The sequence below is a fragment of the Stegostoma tigrinum genome, chromosome 2, assembly GCF_030684315.1.
Source record: "Stegostoma tigrinum isolate sSteTig4 chromosome 2, sSteTig4.hap1, whole genome shotgun sequence".
Taxonomy (NCBI): Eukaryota; Metazoa; Chordata; class Chondrichthyes; order Orectolobiformes; family Stegostomatidae; genus Stegostoma; species Stegostoma tigrinum.
Window position 1 is genome coordinate 149097811 of NC_081355.1, and position 23099 is coordinate 149120909.

At 47.2% G+C, this 23099-nt stretch overlaps 1 protein-coding gene across 7 annotated transcripts in view; it reads right to left on the reverse strand.

The window, feature by feature from the left end:
• Positions 1-23099, reverse strand: part of LOC125448270 (activin receptor type-2B-like) — a 183822-nt gene that overhangs the window by 26224 nt on the left and 134499 nt on the right. For 3 of the 7 annotated variants that reach the window (XM_048523481.2, XM_048523471.2, XM_048523489.2), the window contains exons 2-5: positions 19347-19554; positions 14865-15016; positions 13328-13471; positions 3748-3891 (exon numbers count right to left, since the gene is read on the reverse strand). In XM_048523481.2, coding sequence (XP_048379438.1) covers positions 3748-3891; positions 13328-13471; positions 14865-15016; positions 19347-19545 — 639 coding nt within the window. In that variant the 5' untranslated portion in view covers positions 19546-19554. Of the gene's footprint in view, positions 1-3747; positions 3892-13327; positions 13472-14864; positions 15017-15863; positions 15971-19346; positions 19666-23099 lie in introns of those variants that run through there. The other 4 variants (XM_048523445.2, XM_048523451.2, XM_059640093.1 and 1 more) reach the window with 3 other exon arrangements.

The following is a 23099-nucleotide window of genomic DNA, read 5'->3' on the forward strand; positions in this document are numbered from 1 at the left end:
GATCCACAGATTCATCACTCTCTAGCTGAAAAAATCCCTCCTCAGTTCTAAAGCGTCATCCCTTCATCCTGAGGCTGTGCCCTCAGGTCCTAGTCTCTCCTATTATTTGAGGAAGGGTCACAGGACCTGAAACGTTAACTCTGTTTTCTCCTTCACAGATGCTGCCAGACCTGCTGAGCTTTTCCAGCAACTTCTGTTTTTGTTCCTGTATACACATCACTGTTCTACTTCACTTACATCTACTTTATTTAAGGTATATAATTTTTGCTGGGTTTCTCACAAGTACTGTTCGGTAAGGTGCCAGTTACAACAAAGATTGTGACACTAACTTGACTATTATAGGTCAGTTTCAGATTGAAGGTTGATATGGAAATTAGTTACAGACCACAAGTTAAAAGACCTGTAGGAAATCTTTGAAAGTCAAATAAGAGCGAAGGAAATAACATAGAGACACAGGGTGAGACGAAGTGTTGTAGCTGCATGATGTGCGAGCTGATGCTCCCCATTATGGGGGTTCATAGTGATCACACCTGTAGACGGATTGAAATTTACAGAACACTGAGTGGATCTGGAGAGGAAGTTTCCACTAGCGGGAGAGACGAGGTCCTGACAGCAGAGCATCAGAGTGAAGGGACAACCCTTTAGCAGTAAGATGAGGAGGAATTTCTTCAGGCAGAGTGTGGTTAATCTGTGGGACTCATTGCCTCAGGAGGGCCGTGGAGGCCGCGTCATTGAGTGCATTTAAGACAGCAATAGATAGGCTCATGATTGGATCAAGGGTTACAGGGAGAAGGCAACAGAATATCAGCCACGACTAAATGGTGGAAAAGACTTGATGGGCTGAATGGCCTAATTCTACTCCTATATTTATATGGTATGATTTGTAATGGTCTGGTGAACACTGAAGAGCTGGTGAGTGGAGAGTAATCAGTTTGAAATTTTCCTCCTTTACAAATTCGTCCACGGCCTTAGCCTTCCCATCTTTGTAACTGCTTCCAGGCCCCGTCACCCTCCAAAATAATCTGCTGCAGGTCGAGCATCTTCAGCATTCCCCATTATTATTTTTCCACTCTCCATGGCTGTCCCTTTGTTTGCCAGTGCTCTAACCGTCTAAAATTTCTTCTCAAAACCTCTCCATCACTCTAGTCCTCATGGATGCTCCTTTAATCTTTTGATGCCAAGCATTTGGGTCAGTCGCCCTGATTTCTCATGGGACCCAGTGTTAAGTTCTGTTTGGCAATATAGCAAAGCACAGCACGACATCTCAGTGCATCAGAAATTTCCAAAAGGCGTTTGATGCAGGGTCACACGACCGACTTGAGTAATTTTATAGGCCGTGGAATAAAAAGGACAGTTGCATCGTGAATACAAAATTGGCTAAGGGATAGGAAACAGAGAATAATGGTTACAAGATAACTTTTTTTTGGTTGGTAGAAGTTTTGGTAATGGAGGTCCCCAGGAGCCAGTGTTGCGATTTTCACTTCTGACACTGTGATCCAAGGTGTGATGTTAAGATCTAAAATTTAAGTATGTTTTAATATTGTTCATTTTTGAGTTTGAATTTTTGAATTTGAACTAGTGGCATATGGGTGTGACTGAAGGATCTTAATGATTAAAGTATTTCATTTCAATTAAAACACTGAATGAAGACCTTAGAGCATATTGAGTTTTTGTTTACGCTAGGAGAATTTTACAAGCGAACAAGAGAACAGTTATGCATTAAGCTCCTATTTGGAAGGTCAGGAATTGATTGCTTACCATAATCGAATGAAAACAAAGTTTTATCAGTATCAGTTTGCAGGAGTTATGGCTGTGATTGCACATATGAAACAGTTTTAAATTTTATTTTGAAAAAGGACAGATTGCCTCAGCATAAGGACTAGGCCAGTTTATGCTTGGTTGAATGGGGCTCCAGGAAATGGGTTTTAATTTCTCAAGACAGAGTTGAGAGCTCTATATGTTTCTTTCTTTCTTCCCTCACGGGATGAGGGTGTCACTGCCTGGACCAGCATTTATTGCCTATCCCTAATTGCCCAGAGGGCAGTTAAGAATCAGCTACATTGCTGTGGGTCCGGAGTCACACATAGGCCAGACCAGGTGAGGATGAAAGATTTCTGTCCCTAGAGGGCATTAGTGAACTAGATGGGTTTTTCTGACAATCGGTTGGTTTCAAGATTTTCTTTTGGCTGGTTTAAGTTTGGTCTTGGAAGTCCCAGAAGTTCTATGGTCATCATTAGATTCTTACTTCCAGTCTTGTTTTTATTGAAGCCAAATTCCACCCTCTGCCATGGCAGGATTTTATTCTGGGCCCCCCGAATGTTATCTGGGTTTCTGGATTAGTGATAATGCCACTAGGCCATCGCCTCCTGACACAGAATGGAATTTTCTCTGGAGCGGGTACTGTAAAAAGAGTTTTTTTAATGAGATTAACGCAATTATATTTTTACAGCGCATGCCAAAAAATTTTACTGTGTTTATGTAAATAATGTCCTTCTAGCTTTATCTCTTTTTCATAATAAACTGTTTTATTGTTAAAACCATATCTGCCACAATATGGTCTAGAGAGGCAGTGTTGTTAAAACCAAATAAAACTAAAATAAGATCGCACGTGTCAGATTTCAGTTTGGAATGGGACTTGTGTAGTAATAACATAGCCAGAGTATCATAACATATACTAATGACAAGAGCCAGAGTGCAGAAAAGATTCATGAAAATCAACTCCTCGATGCCTGGAAACATTTATGAAGATGGATTGGAGAAATTAGGATTGCATTCCTCAGAGAGGAGATGGCAGAGAAGAGGTCTGATAGAAACATTCAAAATCATGAGGTGTCCAGACAGAGCAAAGAGAGAAAAATTGTCCCCACTTGTGGGAAAAATCAGAACGAGAGAGCACAGATAAAAACTAATTGGCAGAAGAAACAAAAGTGACGGGTGAGTGGCTAAAGTCTGAAATGCAATGACTGAGTGTCTGGTGGAGCCAGGTTAAATTGAGGCATTCTGCAGAGAATTACAATTATTTTGGAAACAACAAAGTGCAGAGCTATGGGGAGAAGGCACTAGGTGAACTGCTCACCAGGAAAGCCAGTATAGACAAGAGAGGCCAAATGGCCCGCTTCTGCATTATAATAATTAGATGATTCAGCGAAAGGGCAACCAATGGAGTGTTTAAGTGTGGTTACTGCTGTAACGTAGGAAGCGTGACAGGCAATATATAGACAGCAAGGTCCCACAATACGCCAGTGGCCAGATTACCTGGTGTCTTTTCCTGAAATGTTGGTCCAGGGATAAATATTAACTGGGACTAGAGATGGAGAGGTCCCTCATTCTTTTTCAATATAGGAGTCCCAACAGACAGGATTTCAGATCAGCATCGCATGTGAAAGATCGCAACAGTGCAGCGATCCCTCAGGACAACACTGGAAAGCAACGAAGAATTCTGAGACCCATACTGAGGCAAGTGATTTTTAAAGGAGGGTTTTAAAACTGCGGGGGAAGGAGAGCGGTTTATGGAGGAAATTCCTAGCTTCGGGTCCAGACAGCAAAAGATACAACACCGATGACGGATGGATTAAAAAGAGGGAATGCAAACAGTCCAGAATTAGAGAAGCAAACACAGTGATCTTGCAAGATTGCAGGGCTAGTGGTTATTTGGAAACAACATTGAGGATTTTAAAATGCATGGCATGTGCTGGAAGGAACAGTCAGCAGTGACACGTTGCAAGACCGGGATCTGAGAGCCTTTACCCGTTCGTGAAAGGAGGAGATGAGCCACAGCTCCATCTCCAGGTTGGATCCGCGCTTTTCAGACCCAATGTAGCGGAGAACATTCTCGTGTTTCATCCCAGGAGTGGTGTAGATGTCCCGCTCATTCTGCCAGGACAGCTTGTCCTACGAAAAGAAAAAAAGAGCAGTAAGCAATAAGTAACTTCAAATAAAAATTAAATTCAATTAGTAATCTTCAACAGCAACGAAGTATTCAGGGGAGACAGTGGTAATGTCACTGGGACCAGTGCTACAGACAGCCAGGGGAACGTTTTGGGGACTCCATGGTAGAGTTCAAATTCAATAAATAAAAGCTGGAATTGAAAGTAATCTCAAATGCCAAAACTGCACTCCATGAATGAATAAAAAGTTTAAACGTCCAAGTTGCAAACTCAAGCGGCTTTGTTTTGTCCAGCTCTTGCTCAATTTCGTAACTCCACCCACTTTCTGCCTCCAATGATATTAAGACATTTCAGGCATAAACAATATATGCAGTAGCCTTCAGGATTAATCGAGAACAGAACAACTGAATCAGGAGTAGCGCATTCGGCCCATCGACCTGTTCTGCCTTTCAGTACGATCATAGCAGATGCTGTGCTTCACCATTTCTCTGCCCTGATCCTCATACCCTTTAATTCCCTGAAACCAAGGATCTGTCCATCTCGCCCTCAGATGTAGCATGGAATCATTTGAATCCCTACAGTGTGGAAACAGGCCATTCATTCCAATAAGTCCACAATAACCCTTCAAGCTGCACACCACCCTGACTCATTCCCCTACCCCAGCATTTTCCTACATCTAACCCACCTAACCCACACATCCCTGAACACTACGGGCGATTTAGCATGGCCAATGCACCTAACCTGCACATCTTTGGACTGTGGGAGGAAACCGGAGCACCCAGAGGAAACCCTTGCAGACCCTGGGAAAACGTGCAAACTTCACACAGACAGTTGTCCAAGGGTGGAATTGAACCCGGGTCCCTGGCATTGACTGGAAGCAGTGCTAACCACTCGATAATCAAGCATCCACAACCCTTTGGGGCAGAGTATTCCCCAAGAGTTACAACATCAATTTCTCCTCTTCTCAGCCCTAAACGATTGGCTCCTTGTCCAGAGACCGTCCCTCACATTCTCAATTCCCTGCCCATCAGATACGATCACTGTGTCGACCCCTGTTGAGCTCAGCTTCATGTATGATTCACCAAGACCACCTCTCATCCTTCTGAACTCCAGGGGGGATAGGCAAATTTACTCAGTCTTCAACGCAGGGTAACCCTTCACCCCAGGGGCCAACTTAGTGCATCTTTGACGTAGCACCTCCATCGTGCGTACATCCTTCCTTGAAAACGGCATCCAATCCTGCAAATGGAGATCAAAACTGCTCATGAAGACAGTGGATAACAAGGTGTGGAGCTGGCTGAACACAGCAGGCCAAGCAGCAGAGGAGCAGGAAGGCTGACTTTTCTGAAGAAGGGTCTAGGCCCGAAATGTCAGCTTTCCTGCTCCTCTGAAGCTGCTTGGCCTGCTGTGTTCATCCAGCTCCACACTTTGTTATCTCAGATTCTCCAGCATCTGCAGTTCCTACTATCTCTGAAGACAGTGGTTTGTGGTCCTCCCATCAATGTGCTGCACACTGCCTGCTGCAGATTGGGAGGCCCTCTCCCCGAATTAATATTAGAATATAAATCATAACATTCCAGGTTTCAATAGAATTTGTTCACTAGATTATAGTTTAACTGAATCCAAACGACTACAGCATCAGTACTTTAATAAAACCAAGCACTGTGGATGCTGGAAATCAGAAATGAAAACAGCAATGTTAGACAAACTCAGCAGGAATAAATAAAATATATGGCCCAAGGCAAAAACTCAACATTTTTGGTCTACTGATTCATCATCAGAATGAGCTGACGGAGGGTCACTGAACCCAAACTCCGCTTTCTTTCCGTTGACACTGCCAGGCCTGCTGAGTTTCTCCAGCAATTTCTGTTTTTAAGTGTCGAAACTTTCGCAGCGACTGACAGAAATGTGCCGAGATGATGGGATTGTAATCGACCAAACCACATCTCATTTACTTCCACTGAATGCTCCTCAGAACTGAAGCAGCAAAATGTTTCACTGACTTCAAACAGATCAACCGACAGCCCTAAACACAACTGGAATGTCGAGAGGGACAAGAATCATCTCGGTGCTAAATGTTTTTTGTTTTCGTTCATTGTATTTTTTTCTCGATCTGTCGAATTACGGAACAAAGCCACTAAACAAGCTGCCACTGTTTCATTGGTTAATGGAAAAACCCAGCACCATTTGTATGTCTCCCAGTAAAGTAGCTTCGAGACAACTGGAATCCAGTTGCATTCACATTTTGACGCAAAACAATGATTTTCAGCCCAATTTCAATTCTGTCAATGACCCAGCAGTGGCTGTTTGGGAAAATCAAACCTCCTGGAAGGTCAGCAGCAAGGACATTGATACATGGAAGCCCTCTCACTCAGATTCCGGGCTGGGCCGGTTACCACACCTAGCAGGCCAATACGCACACACACGCGCGCACACACACACACAATTTTCTATTGTGTACTGAGTGCAGTGGTGAATGCTAATGGCTGTACTAGTTTGAGGTTTACAGCCTTTTCAAAGATCAACAGTTCTTCAAGAAAGAGCTCGCATTTGTGTAGCACCTTTCGCAACCCCGGGCGACCCAAAGTACTTCAAGGGCCAATGAAAGAACAAATTTTACCAGAAACTAATTAGTGCCCCACAATCTGTATGTTGCAAAAGAATAGCAAGCTGACATTAACTTAAGCAGGAACAAACTGAATGGAGAGATTCTTGACAGGTAACAGACTGGAGAGTGGATACAAGAAGTGTCGGATCAGTGATGATCCTTTAGATTGATGGGGTGTCCTGCTCCTGTTCCTATTTTTCATGGACTTCCTATGGTCTAGACATAGAAGACAGGACAACACCATGTGACCAGGCGTATCATGTGGGACTGGAAATCCACAGGCTTTCAATCAAGCTTGGCAGGGAGGTTGGGGGGGGGGGGGGGGGGGGGGAGGAGCGCAAGAAGTCATAGTTTTAGGATAAGGGGCAGCAGATTTAAAATGGAGAGAAGAAATTTCTCCTCATCTCAAAGGGTCATGAATCAGTGGAATTCAATACCCCAGAGTGCACTGGATTCTGGGGTATTAAATAAATTTGAGGAGGAGATTGGTCGATTTTTAATAAGTAACAGGTCGAAAGGTTATGGAGAGCAGGCAGGAAAGTTGAGATCAACCATGATCACATTAAACGGAGGAGCAAGTTCAAGGGGGCTGAATGGCCTACTCCTGCTCATAGTGAACTGTGCAGTCTACGCACATGAGAACTGAATGATTCCACAATGAGAACATTCGCAGATTTTACAGTTCTAAACGCAGAGGATAACTTACTGGGCCTCTCCCACCTGTAAGAGGCTGGGACCAGCTAACAGAACAGGACCCAAAGCAACAGCATTCAGCTGTGCTTTCCCAAGTATTTCCAGAAGACCACAAGATCTAGGAACAGAATTAATCATGGCTGATATGTTTCTCAACCCCATTGTCCTGCCTTTTCCCCGTAACCCAATGACCCCTCACTAATCAAGAACCTATCTATCTGTCTTAAATATACTCAATGACACGGCCTCCATAACTTTCTGAAGCAATGAGTTCCAGATTCCCCACTCTGGCTGAAGAAATTCCTCCTCTCCTCAGTTCTAAGGGGTTGTCCCTTCACTCTGAGGCTGTGCCCTCGGGTCCTAGTCTCTCCTGCCAGTGGACGCATCCTCTCCAAGTCCACTCAGTATTCCACATTTCAAATGAGCGTAAATTGCCTGTGACTCAGCCGATTAAATATTCCGTGTGCCAATACTACTACTTCTTCCCACCAGCTTCCTGGAGGGATGGTGTCTGCCATCTTGTTGTCTGAGTAGCTATGACTTACATAGCAGCAATTTTCTGATGCTGTTGGACATCTGCAGGAGGCGAGGCTGGGCTGGTCCAGCGGTCGTTCAGTGTGTGCACAGCTGTATGTTCAGCGGGAGGCAGGTATCTGCCTTGTGATCCCTCTGAATATTAGCTGTGGCAAACCCAAAATCCAATCAGTTCCAAACGACTACTTTGGGATAGAACCTGGAAGTTGTATGAAGCAGCTACTCCCAAAATGTTATTTGCATAATGCAATCTCTTTCTTCAGGTTTACGTAGATGGATAGAGTCAAACCACATGGGAACTGGTCTCTTGGATCAAACCAGACATCCCAATCTGACCCAGTCCCATTTGCCAGTATTTGGCCCATATTCCTCTAAATCCTTCCTCTTCGTACACCCATCCAGATGCCTTTTACATGTTGTCATTGTACTGGCCCCCATCACTTGCTGTGGCAGCTCTTTCCATACACTCACGAACCATTCCTGCTCACTTTACACCAAAGCCCTCCAGTTTTGGACTCTCCCACCCTACATTTAGCTGGTGAAGCCAGATAACTGCAGTTGGTGAAGTGGACCATCTCTTTGGCAATGCCTTCTTAAGACTATAAGATCATAAGACACAAGAGCAGAAATTAGGCCATTTGGCCCATCAAGTCTGCACCACCATGGCTGATAAGCTCCTCAACCCCATTCTCCCCGTAACCCTTGATAAATCAAGAACCTAGATATCTCAGTCTTAAATGTACTCAATGCCCTGGTCTCCACAGCCTTCTGTGGCAGTGAATTCCATAGATTCACCACTGTCTAGCTGAAGTAGTTTCTCCCTATCTCCGTTCTTCGTGCCTGTAGATGTGTGTGTTCCCTGGTCTGCTCTGGGTGGCCATAGCCTCACACTTGAGGAGGTTTTCATTTTCTATTTGTTCATGATCTGCCAGGATGGGGCTTTTGATGTTTCACGCACATTTCAACCGAGGCTGCAGCCAGGAGCGGTCTCTGTCGGGTTTTTATTTGGCTGCCGGCTCCGAAGCTTCGTCACGGTCAACACGGCTTGGCCGAAAGGACATCTGGTACATGTCACCGACGGGGGTCCGGGAAGATGCCAGGCTTCCCTAAACACCCCTCAGGGTGGAGCATCACATCCGATGGGGCAGGGCAGTGACGGGTAATACCACGGGTCGGGGTCAACTCGAGTCATCCCGCCATACGATGCATCAGCATGCCTCTGACATTAATAAGTATGTCATGCGAGCGAGCAGCCAACAAACTGGAACCCACTGCTGAGGACAGTAGAGGGAGGTGTTCAATGATTCCACGGAAAATGGCAAGCACATCTGTAGGAAATGAACTTGCAGGGCTAATGGAACAGAGTGGGGCGAATGGGACAGTCTGTATCACTCCATGGACAGCCAGCACTGATTCGAAAGGCGCATATAGCCTGCTTTCACACTGTGGTGACCAATTTAATTCCATAGCTATAAAATTCTAAGAGGACTCAGCACAGGAAGGCTGCTCCCAAAGGCCGGGGAGCCCCGAACCAGTGGGTGAGGTCTAAGGATATGGGGTTAGCTCTGTAGGAAGCGATGGCATTCCTCATAGAATCCCTACAGTGTGGAAACAGGCCCTTTCACCCAACAAGTCCACACCGACCCTCAAGGCATCCCACTCAGACCCATCCCCCTATAACCTACCTTATCTACACATCCCTGGACATTCCAGGAAATTTAGCACGACCAATCCACCTAGCCTGCGTGTCTTTGGACTGTGGGAGGAAACTGGAGGACCGGGAGGAAACCCACGCAGACATGGGGAGAATGTGCCAACTGCATGCAGACAGTTACCGGAGGGTGGAATTGAACCCGTGTCCCTGGCACTGTGAGGCTGCAGTGCTAACCACTGAGCCACCGTGCCACCCCAAATAGCTTAACGGTACTATCGCTAGACTCTTAATCCAGAGACGCTGGTAATATTCTGCAGGTCTGGGTTCAAATCCTGCCACGGCAGGTGGTGAAATTTGAATCCAATAAAAATCTAGAACTAATCTAACGATGATCGGGAGACCATTGCCAATTGCCAGGAGAGCGCCACTTGATTCACTCATGGGAAGGAAACTGCCAGCTTTACCTGGTCTGGCCTACAATGTAGTTGACTCTTAGCTGCCCTCTGGGCGATTAGGGATGGGCAACAAATGCTGCCCCAGGCAGCAACACCCTCACCCAATGGAGGAACAAAAAATAAACTGTTGCAGTGCCCAGTACAGAGACCCCAGGAGAAACTTTTGGACCTCTTAGCACTCACTTTGTTAGAAGCCAACAATGCACGTTGAATGAGACATGTAATGCCTTGTCCATCAAAACATTATTGAAACGGAATGCAGAAAATAAAGCTTTTATGAAAATAAGACACAAGGCTGCAAAAAACTAATTACAATGCGAATGAGGCGATGGAGTGCGTCAGAAAACCAACGCAGACGTGCTTCTGGAGGGGGCAGAGAAACACAACGGTCCTGTTTTTAACCACAAAATTACTCCAACTTCAAAGGTCTGACACCCAACACCCACAACAAGTCACTGGTGCCTCGAGGCTGGGCAGCATGTTTTCATTCGCAATACTACAGGAGCGCACGCTGCGAACCTGCTGCTCAGGGTCAGTCGTGGCTCAGTCAGTAGCACGCTGGTCTCAGACTCACAAGGTGCCAGGTTCAAAGCCGACTCTGGAGAGTGAGCACAAACAACAAGACTGACACTTCGCCCCCACAGGACAGGGGCACTGCTGAACAGATGCCTTTTTCGGTGAAACTCGACACCAGGCTCCCATCTGCTCAGGTAGACAGGAAAGATCCCACAGGGATTATTTCAGAGAGGAACCACGTTGTCTCAGCCAGTATTTCTGCATCAATCAGTGGCATTAATAAAAACAGATCACCAGCTGCTCGCCAGAATTACTTCCCTGGACAAAATGTGCCACGAAACAACCAGCGGTTGCGAAACATCCTATTTAAACAAAAGCCAATTTTTCTTTCTTCACTGCCACACCGAATGGACATTTCCTCCTCGCTTTGAGATATTAGAGCTTCCACAACTTTTTCAAATCGAGCATGGGCCCACGGATCAGAGCAACAGACAGGCCTGGCGGCTGGAACGAGGCAGCGCACCAACACCTCACAGCCTACTATTGAGTGTCTTGGAGAAACAAAGAGGTCACTCTGTTATTGCTGAGTACCGAAGAGATGGGGGTGGGAGGGGGGGTGCCTTAAAGAGTGTCCTGTTTCAAGTAGGGCATGCGATCCATTTTACAAGTTCCACCCCACCCATTTCTGCCCTCCCTTAAATCCCGTTCCCTGGCCAACTCAAGGGTTTCTCTGGCAATTTCAAGAGGTCTATGTTTTTGATTTATGACAGCTACGTATTGCTTTTGAGAGGCAACTGTTTTTTTTAAAACAAAAAGCTTTCCAAACACCGGCATTAGGTGATGCAATCACTTAGCAATACTGCCTGCTTACTGGTGCTAGGATTTGGTGGCGTTCATGGGAGGGGAGGGTCATCAAACCTCACTCTCACAGAATTATAAGAATTAAAAATAACACCTCAAAGTAATCATCGCTGCTCCATTAACCTTATAGTCACACTGCTCCAAAGGAAAGCATTAATTTCCTATGCACCATGCTATTTGAATGGCACATGTAAGCCACTAATATTTTCTTTAAATAAATAACTAACACACAGACTTCTGCACACAAAAAGCTGTCACACTAAACATCCTTTCCACAGGCCGGTGAGGTTACAGCTACATTATTGCACACTTTTCTGCAACATAGTGGCTGCATCACAGTGATTCACCTTATGCAAAACAGCTCAAGATGGGACTACCCATAAAGGCTTTATGAATCAGAACTGTTCAATATTATTTTATACAACTGATACAATGTTGATTATAACAGTATTCATTGTATTCTCCCACTGACCCCAACAGGAGTACCTCCTGAACTCCTGCAGCTTTAAGCTAGAGACTCCACATTCATTTGCAAGGAATTCATCACCTCAGTCTTTCTGCTCCTTTGTCGAGAAGTTTAAAATGGTGTTCTCCACTTTACAGCCTCTTTTCGCCCCACTTGAGCTCACACCCCAGCCCCCACTCCTGTTCCTGAGCCTTGGCCCTCAGCTTCACTCCGGGGTGTCCCCCGCGGGCCTCAGTTCCCTGTCTAATTGACTCATTTCCTACTTGTAGGCCCGCTGACTATTGCCATGCACGTCAGCGCTCCAGTCACAGGCAGCTCTCTCCCGTGTTTGCTGCTGATAGGCTGCCAATGAACCTATCAGAAGCAAGCACAGGAGATAAGAAGCCTGTGATTGGAGGAGATCTTCACTATTTCCTTCCATTCAATTCCTTGCTGGTGCCTTTTCACTGAATGTCTCTGTTCCAATCATTCACGACAACAGCTCCAACCAGGCCAAATTGAGAAGTTACTGTACATTTAGCAATCAATAAATTATATTCATATGGTGCCTGTAATGCATTGAAATATCCACAGGAGCATTATAAAACACAACGTGACCATTTTTTCCTCATTCATTCACGGGATGAGGGCACTGCTGTCAGGTCCAGCATTTATTGTCCATCCCCAACTGCCCAAAGGACACTTGAGAGTCAACCACATTACTGTGGGTCTGGAGTCACATGTAGACCGGACTGGATAAGGACAGCAATTTCCTTCCCTAAAAGATAATAGTGGCAAAGATGGGTTTTTCCAAGCACCGATTCATGGTCATCGTTGGACTCTCAATTCCTGATTTTTATTGAATTCAAATTCCACTATCTGACTTGGCGGGATTCAAACCCAAGTCCCCACAATATTATCTGGGTCTCTGGTTGAACAGTTCAGCGGTAATACACGGGGAGGTCATTACCTCCCCTTTAAAATGTGGGGAGGCGAGAGTTGAGGAGACCATAGCCTTGGCCAATGAGGTGGATTTTCAGCAGGGTCATCAAGGAGAAAAATCAAGGCCGAGGCCTAGGAGTGTAGGGAGGGAATTCTCAAAAGCCCAAGCATCCGAGCAACGGGGGAGGGATTAAAACCCAAGATGCCCCAGGAGACCAGAATTAGGGAAGTGTGGATGGTCGTGGGGCTGCTGGAAATGAGAGAGACTGGGTAGGCCTAGCTCATAGATGCATTTGAGCATTGGTAATATAGAGAGATCATGAGGCTCAAGGTCAGAGCTCCCTGCCATTTGAAAGCAAATTCTTAAAATCCAGACTGGGAGCAGATCGGAGCGCACGGGGTGGGGGAGGTGAGGACAGAGGGGTGGTACTCACAGTGCGAGAGAGGGCAGAATTCCAATGAGCCGAGGGTGGAACCTCGGAGAATGGCTGACAACATCTTCAGGTAACCAGGGAAGGCGTGACTGAAACATGCAGTCTCTCAAAGAGGCTGACACACAGGTGTTTCTATCCATGTGTCCTGGCCTGCTGGTCACTGCAATTGATGGGGCGGGGGGCGGGGGCGTGGAGGTAAATGTTTGCAGCTTGAATAAGGCCAGCGCCTCCTTGAACATCTCCCAGTCAAGGGAAAAACCGCGGCTCTGAAAACTCGCTAAAACTTGTGCGCTTTTACCTGGATGGGGAAGATTTTCACGGCCACGTAGTCATTCATTAACCGGGCCTTCCAAACGCAGCCAAACCGCCCTCTGGCCTTGATCTCGAGCAGCTGCAGAGGCTTCAGGCCTTCGAGCGGTGATGGGCTCGGCAGGCTCGTGTCCTGGACAAACAGAATAAAAACAACAGGAACCTCAGACAGGCCTGGTCACACAGGCCCCAGGGAGGAGCCAGCAATCTGTGAACTCTGACCACATCCAGGCGCAGCGAGCGGAGAAGACAGCCAGAGACAGGAGTCAGTGGGAAGCAGGGATTGGACATGAGAAAGAAAGGCAACCGAAGAAACAGCAAAGGCAGAAGAGTGAAGCAGAGAGGGATAAAGAAAGAGGTTTTCTGGATTTAGGGAGCAAAGCTTAGTTGTAAGGAAAGGCCAACATCATAACCTGCCTGTTCTCTTTACAGATGCTGACTGACCTTCTGATGTTTTCTGTTTTTAATAGAGAGAGCAACCATTTGGCCCATTGTACCAGACTATGATATCCCTTCAAGTGGAGCTATCGAAACCAATTAACTTTCCTGTTCCAGCTCCCTGAAGCCTTTTGTTGTCAGTTTCCAATTGACATTTTTAATCAATCTTCCCATCTAGGCCTCAGCAGCGACAGCAATAAAGATATTTTTCGTGTTGGGGGTGGGGGAGGGCAGAAATAAACAGGTCTTTTGGGAAACTTCCAGAACCTAGTACTGACTTTCTGACCAGTGTAACACAGTCCAGTGCTACTGAACCTCTCACAGCACTTACAAAAACATAGAATCATACAGCATGAAAGGAGGCCATTTGACCCATCATGTCTGTACTAGCTCCTAACAGAGCTACCCAACTCGTTCCACTCTCCACGCCTACTCCCATAGCTCTTCAATTCATCACTTTCAGATATATGTCCAACTCTCTTTTGAGACGTCGAGTGGAATTCACCTCCCCCACTCTCCGAGGTAGTGCACTGCAAATCCTATCAGCTGTCCAAGAACACATTTTCTCTTCATCATTAATAGAGATGTAACAGCATTTCTTTAAGACCATCATTTCACCCAAAGGAGAAACCACTAATTTCTGAGCATTTCCCAATCTATCAATCCTGCAGTGTCTCTGTATTTTTCCTCATTCCAACATGTTTCCCGGCCTGCTCGGAATTTGACTTAGCCAATATCTTGCACCTCCAGGTGCTGCATCTGTACATGCCCGGAATCCCTGCCATTTCTGTAGAGATTCGGACTGTTCCTCACTTGTAAAAAAAAATCCCAAATCTCTGCTGAAATTCTAGCTTTTTGCAACACACTGCTTTTCACCATTCTCTCTCAAAACACACCCTCAAATAGAGAGTGGCAGGGAGCGATGCAGAGATGGTGATGAGGTGTAACAGGAGGGGGGGGGGCGGGTGGGGTGGAGGAGGGTCAGCAATATTGAAGGGGGGCTGGTGAGTGGGTAATGAAGACAGTAGTCTCTAGGGATGTGAAGGTTAGGGTGGATTGGCCATTGGCTTCAATGGAGAGTTACTGACCTCAGTCATGTCCACGTGGCCGTACGGGGGCTTGCGATGGCGATACATCCAGAAGGACAGCAGGATGATCATGGAGAGGCCGGTGATGGGGAGCAGAGCGTACACCAGAATGTTCAGCAGTGAGGGGGTTGGAGGTGGCGGCTCAAACACTACTGCAGGCAGAAAGGAAAGTCAGCGCATGTGTTCGTAATTTCACACACACACTCACACACACACTCACACACACTCCATGCAGACTAAGCCTCGGTAAGGAGTGGGGTTGTTGGGGACCCATGCAAGCTGACAGAGAGAGGGAGGGATAGACAGAGAGGGGACGGGGAGACAGAGAGGTGGGGGGACAGTGGGAGAGAGATGGCTGGAGAGAGAGAGAGAGACAGACAGACAGACAGGGGTGGGGGGGGGTAGCGAGAGGTGAATGGTGGGGTGAGGGGAGGGAGGGATGGAGAGGCAGACAGAGGGCAGTGGCAGGGGGGGGAGGTAGGGAGCGAGAGGCAGACAGACGGGGGGGGGGCGGGAAGCAAGAGATAAACACGATTGTGGGGGGAGGGAGCGAGATGCAGACAGAGGGAGGGGGGCGGAGCAAAAGACATTCAGGCAGGCAGAGGGAATGAGGGAAGGAATGAAGCTTAGACAGACGGAGCAAGAGAAAAGAATAGTAGGGGGAGAGCAAGAAGAAGATATCTGTGACAAATGCAGGCTGCTTCTGTTAAGAGTACAGAAGGTAATTTGCTACCATTCGTTGGTGATAATATTCTGTTCACACACAGAGCTGGCTCAGTGGTTGTGGAGTCAGTGCTCGGGGATACATTCGGCCCCCTTGTTGAGTCGGTGGTGGAGCCTCCGAATTGGAGCGCACCAGGAAGTACGCTCACGCACTGGCATTGCCAGCAAGACAAACCTTCACTTGTTTGTGGAACGACGGAGTGACAGAGGCACCAAGGGCAAACACCCTCCACCCTCTCTTTCCCTAAACAACACGACACGGCTACAGCAACCCACCTTCTGGCACAGACTCAGGGAAGTGGAAGAATCGGTCATTACAGTAGTTCCCTTCGCAGCAGCAGAAAAATACCTGAGGGTTCTCCTCCGTGGCTATGCACTCCACTCTGGCAGGGAGAGAACAAGCCCAGTGTCAGTCTCAGGCTGTGCTGGCCATTCACCATCTTCACCAGGCCACCCCAGAGCGGGAACCCAGCCCAAGGCAGCCAGGAAACCATCAAAACAAACCAACCACACAGATCACCCCAAGGTTCATTGGACAATTCTCTGTGCTATATCTTAGCCCTGGGATTCCGACGCATGATTTAATTAATTTGCATGATGAGTATGTACACTGAAGTGATCCTGTAATTGTATACAAAGTCCAGCAGAGTCATAGAGCACAGAAACAGGCCCTTCGGCCCAACTCATCCATGCCGACCATGTCTCCCAAACTGAACTTGTCCCATTTGCCTGCGTTTGCCCATATCCCTTTAAAGCTTCCCTATTCATGTACCTGTCCAAATGTCCTTTAAATGTAATCATATCAGCCTCCAGCATTTCCTTGAGCAGCACGTTCAATATACATTCCAATTCCTGAGTGCTTTTTTTATAAGTTGATTTTGAAGCTGGGTAATTAGCTCCACCTCGCCAGCCCTGCACCCGTACCCACAGCTCACAAAGCTGTTTCTATTCCCACCTCAGGCACCCTACCTTGGGTTCGGGAAACATGGCTGCTTTAAACAGGAACCACCATTTGTTTTTGTTTGAAAGAGAATAGAACTGCTCGATCTATTTGTCACCCCGTCTGGAGGACAGGATGGGATGGTTCGCTGCATCTTCACCACCTGAGCCTTCAAGGAGAGGGCAAGGTCTTTCTGGAACATTCCGAGTGGCAACCCAGCCCCCTGTCTCTCCCACGACAGGGGGTGCCAAGTGTATAGATACCAGGCTGTGTGAAGCACAGCTCACTCTGGCAATTGATTCAATCTGCTAATCCACCTGGCCACTGGGTGTGGAATCCCTACAGCTCGGAGCATCTGACCCACCCCCTAAAACCCTGCATTCCCACTGGCCCTGCATTTCACCTAGCCTGTACATCCCTGCACACTATGGGCAATTTAGCACGGCCAGTTCACCTCGCCTGTACATCCCTGCACACTATGGGCAATTTAGCACGGCCAGTTCACCTCGCCTGTACATCCCTGCACACTATGGGCAATTTAGCACGGCCAGTTCACCTCGCCTGTACATCCCTGCACACTATGGGCAATTTAGCACGGCCAGTTCACCTCACCTGTACATCCCTGCACACTATGGGCAATTTAGCACGGCCAGTTCACCTTGCCTGTATATAGGGCAAAGAACTGTACAGTACAGGAATGGGCCCTTCAGCCCACAATATTGTGCTGACCATGATGACAAATGAAACTAATCCCTTCTTCCTGCCCTTGATCCATGTCCCTCCACCCCTTGCATATATGTGTACTTAACTAAAAGCCCCTTAAATGTGCCCCATTCGTGTCTGCCTCCCTGGCAGGAGATTCCAGACTTCGACCACTATGTGAAAAAAACCTGCCCCCCGTCACATCTACTTTGAACTTTCCCCCTCTCAACTTAAATGCATGTCCCATCTAGTACTAGACATTTTGACTCTGGGAAAAAGATTCTGGTTGTCAACCCTATGCATGCTTCTCCTGATTTTATAGACTTCTATCAAATCTCCCCTCAGCCTCTGCTCAAGCGAAAACAGACTCAATTTTTCTAGCCTCTCCTTATAGCTCATACCCTCTAATGCAGGCAGCATTCTGGTAAACCTCTTCTGCATTGTCTTCAAAGCTATCTTTGAGCTGTGGGCGGAAACCCACGCAGACACAGGGAGAACGTGCAAACTCCACACAGACAGTCGCCCGAGGCTGGAATCGAACCCGGGTCCCTGGCGCTGTGAGGCTGCAGTGCTAACCACTGAGCCACCGTGCCGCCCCAATTATTACCTCCAGTATTAAATGTCAACTCTGCAATGTTCACACAAAAGGCAGTTTTTCCCTCTTTTGAGACAAAAAATCTGTTGAGCACTCACCTAATTCTAGGCTGCCTCAAGTGTCCACAGAAACCTGAAATGACATGCTTACCGCCCCCAACACCGAGCGTTTCCCCCCCCCCCCAGAAAAAACTCCCACAGCAGTCAGCTGGAAATGTACTTCACAGGATCAGGACCCGGTTATGGAATGGGAAAGGTGTCAGATGGCAAGGCCAAACACATTCACATTAATCCAATGATCCACAGTGCCATCGGCAGTAAATATACTCTACCAACAGGTTCACCAAAAATTAGGACAAGCCTAAGTGAACCGGCAAGCCACATCGTGCTTTTAGAAGGGTCATCCTCATTTTGACGTCCCTCCATGGCCTCATCCCTTCCAGTCCCACAGCCCTCCATGATATCTGTATCCTCTTGTCCTTCAGCAGTCACAGTTATCATTGCTCCACTGTCGATGGCCAGGGGTCGCACTGGGGTGCATTCTACCACCTCTCCTCCTTTAAGACACTCCTTAACATTGACCATGGGTCACTTGCCTCAAGATCCCCTGATGGGGCTTATCGAACTGCAGGCTGTTTCACTAGAGTCATACAGCACAGAAACAGACCCCTCGCTCCAACTCATCCATGCTGACCAGACATCTCAAACGACTCAGTCCCATTTGCCATCATTCGGCCCATATCCCTCTAAACCCTTTCTACTCACCTACCCATCCACATGCCTTTGAAATGCTGTAACTGTACCAGCCTCCACCACTTACTCTGGCAGCTCATTTCATATACGCACCACCCTCTGCGTGAAAAAGTTGCCCCTCGGGTCCCTTTTAAACCTTTTCCCTCTCACCTTAAACCTAAGTCCTCTAGTTTAGGACTCCCCCACCCTGGGGAAAAAAGATCTTGTCTATTTCATCCCATCCATGTTCCTCACGATATTATAAACCTCAATAAGTTCACCTCTCAGCCTCCAATGCTCCAGGCAAAATAGCCCCAGTGTCTTTCCGTACTTAAACTTTCCAACCCTGGCAACATCCTTATAAAGCTTTTCTGACTCTGTTCAAGTTTGACCTGCCAGCTCCACTCAATGCACTGACCAATAAAAACAAACATACCAAACACTTCTTTCACTATCCTGTCTCCCTGCGCCTCCGCTTTCAATGAACTATGGACCTGCACCCCAAGGTCTCTTGGCTCAGCAACACTCACCAGGATGTTACCATTAAGTGTGTAAGTCCTGCGCTGGTTTCCCTTTCCAAAATTCAGATAAACTTGAGGTACTGCATTAAATTCCTCTGCCATTCCTCGGCCCGTCTGATCAAAGTCCTGTTGTACTCTGAGGTGACCTCCTTCACTGTCCACTACTGGTTGGTGCCGCCTGCAAATGACACTGGAGGTGCTACATAAATGCAGCCTCTTGTTGCTTATACCCAGGTTCTCTCAGCCTCCGACCCCGTGCCCCGTGGTTACCTGTCATAACAGTTAAAGTCATCGAGCCAGCATCCTTTCTTGACCAGCTCAATGGAGCCGGAGTTGTTGCGCCAGGAGGCATAGCAGTGGTGACGTTTATCCTTCTCCCCCTCGCACTGTTCCACTCCGCTCTGGTTGGTTTTCTCCAGCTCCCAGTTAGCGTTGTAGTAAGCGCACTCTCTGGTCTCTGCCTCACCATGGCCGGGCCCTGCGGGACAAAGCAGAGGCAGGGACAAACGGTCAACATGACAAAAGGTAGGCTAACAGTAAGGAGGGCACACTGTTAGTACAGTACAGCAGGAGGCCATCGAGAGACAGAGCAAGGAAGGGGTGGGGGTGCAGAGCGAGAGACACAGAGAGAGAAAATGAGGGAGAGAGAGACAGAACAAGGGAAGCGTGGGCATGCAGGCAGAAGGGAGGAGCAGAGAGAAGGGTGGGGGAGGTTGAGCAGAGAGAAGGGCGGAAGATGATGGGAGCAGAGGGGAGCGGGGGGCCACAGAGAGAGAGAGAGAGAGAGAGAGAGAGAGAAATAGTGTGCATGTTTCAGCTTGGTGACCTTTCACCTGAAATGTTAACTCTCTCTTGGCAGTCTGATCCCAAAGTGAACAGCTATATTGAGGTTTCTGTTCTTTTCTACATAATGCTGAATTGGGAAACATACTCTAAAGTTTGCTGTTAATTGTGCAGCTATTGTAAATGCCATCAAACCAATCAGGAAAAATGTCACAACTGGCTTCTTAGATTAGGATTTCGGATTTCCAGTTGCGTGCTGTAAGACAGAACAGCATGTCCCCTCCACTAGATTAAGCCAATGCAGGTGGATTGGTGGGGTGCATGGAGGGGTGATGTTTAAGAGGTCTGGCCATTAAAAAAATTGAGTTGTGGAACCATCAGATTCTCTGAAAAAAAACCCTCCACACCCTCCACCTCTGTTTTAAATGGCCATAAATTGCTCTGTTGTACACATTCACTTTAAAAAAAAATCATGAGAATACATGGGGAACACCCTCTTGGCTGTGTCACTTTTATGGCAACGCACCTTTAACATGTTTTTCCTGTGACACTGTTAATCATTCAACACAGCTCGGGTTATCATTGCTTCAGCAATGCATGGAATTACATTGTATTTTGTAACACTAATAGACTGCATTAAGCAATGTACAGGCTCAGCTAGAGCACTACCGCCAGATCTGAGCAACACACTCCAGGAAAGATTTTATTAGAAGCAAAGGTGAAGCAAGGAGACTTTTTTGACACCTAGTGAATATTTAGGGTACAAAACAGAGGGCCTGAAAGTGTGGTACAGGAGCAGGTCCAATTCAGGAGGCTATTGGGTGATGATTGAAATGAGAAGCCAGGCAACTCTGAGGAGGCGGGAATATGACAGTGAGTAAAACACTGGCTCAGCGAGCCAGTAGGGACACAATAGGCTCAATGGCCTCTTCTGTACCGTAAACCAACTTGGTGATCTGCAGCCCCGAAGCCAGCCATTCAACTCGACTGGTTAATACTGGCCATCTAGGAGCCTACACCATCTAAAACACTAAGGTACCTCGGTTCCCTTCTCCTTTATATCCTTAACTTCTGCCTCTCTGCATCAGCATTTCTCCTGCAGAGTTGCACTGAGGGGCCAAACGGCCTCTTTCTCTGCTATAACCACTCTATGATTCAATTCTGTGAGCCGAAAACCCTCTGAGCTCCATTGACCTTGTTAACTCCATCCAGCTGGGAGTGCATTGGTGGACAACAAGCATCAGTTCATTAACAGTAACTGGTAGCACATTCCTGGCCAGAACTCAATAGCCTAGTACCATTCTTTGCTGACCAGCGACCCATTAGAATTGCCAACAAAAATCGCTCCTTCTGCATAGGCCTCTGTTTGAGGAACGAACTCGCACATCGAAGCAGTGGAATACTCGCACCATCTCTCTTACTCACTCCCTTAACTTTGCCAGGAAGCAGCTCTCTCCGTGACTCCCTTGTTCGCTCCACACTGCCCTCCAACCTGACCACACCCGGCACCTTCCCCTGCAACCGCAGGAAATGCTACACTTGCCCCCACACCTCCTCCCTCACCCCTATCCCAGGCCCCAAGATGACTTTCCATATTAAGCAGAGGTTCACCTGCACATCTGCCAATGTGGTATACTGTATCCACTGTACCCGGTGTGGCTTCCGCTACATTGGAGAAACCAAGCGGAGGCTTGGGGACCGCTTTGCAGAACACCTCCGCTCGGTTCGCAATAAACAACTCCCCCTCCCAGTCGCGATGTTGTGGAAGCAGCTGGTTAGAGCAAGGAGTGCACTTATCATCAGGTCTCAACTTTGGTTCAATTTATTGTGGCCTTTAAAACCGGAAAAGAACAGCACCAGCAAACCCAAATCTGAAGACAGATTTTTGTAAAAAAATTCTTCACTGGATGTGTTGGGCATTTGGTCGGTCATCCCTAATTTCGCCAGAGGTTATGTGGGTATCCACATTGTTGTGGGTCTGGAGTCACCTCTAGACCAGACTGGGTCAGGGTGGCAGATTTCCCTCCCTAAAGGATTGCAGTGAACCAGGTGGCTTTTTACAACAGTCAACCGAAATCACCAACAGTTAATACTGGCCTCCTAGATGGCCAGTATTAACCTATGAGGACTTTTTCCTCATAGGTTACTTTTTAAATACTAAAATTTCACCAGCTGCTGTGATCAGGTTTGAACTGACTTCCCTAGAATGTTAGCCCAGGGCTCTGGATTACAATATCATTACCACTTTGCAACAAATGGAGGAGATGGTGGTGAGCTGCCTCCTTGAACCCCTGCAGTCCATGCGCTTTAGGGTGACTCACAATGCTATTAGGGAGGGAATTCCAGGATTTTGACCCAGCGACAGTGAAGGAACAGCGAATAATTTGCAAGTCAGGGTGGTGAGGGGCTTGGAGAGGAACTTGGAGGAGGTGGTGTTCCCATGTATTTGCTGCCCTTGTCTTTCTCAGTGCTGGAGGTCGGAGTGTGGAAGCTGCTGTCGGAGGTCTTGTTGTCGCAATGATGTGGAGTTATTGAGGTTTCCTGTCAGAAGAAACCCTCTCATCTTCCTGCCTGAGTGCGTTTTGATTCAGGCACAATTCCACCAACGGCGACTTGCAATGTCTGTGCAGCTCTTCTCATTAACGAGAGAATATCGGAAACACCTTCCCAGAGCTGCTCGCAGCTTTCACTTTATTTGTTTTGCATGACGGATCTGGAGAAAGCATTGGGGGTGCCTGCGATCTCCTGCTGGTTCAGCAGCTTCAGCCCAGCTCCTTACCGATGATTTATTGAGCTCATCTCAACACACTGGGTCAGATCACTGCATTTTATCTATCCAAACATGGGGAAGAACTGCAAAACCATTGAGGGCTTCACATCGAGGTAATTAAAATCAGTGGATGCACTGGCTTTTAATCATACTTTTATCGAGAGTACAAAACAGGGCTATGTCCACAGCTACGTTAAACATCATCTGGATGTAACGTACAGAGGTAGAATAATCCCATTAGGAAGGAACAAAGGACACACGAGGTCTGATATAAACACCTAGCTACTGATTCACTTATAAATACAATCTTTCTTTTAACAGTAAACTCCCAACATCACCCTATTTCCTTGCTCTCCTGTTGAGCGATTACTCATGGTTTCTGGCCTGATTACTGTATTGTAATCCAGGCCCTGCATTCAGATGCTCCTGACACGCAGGCTCGAGGCAGATCTGGTGGTGGTGGCTTTTTC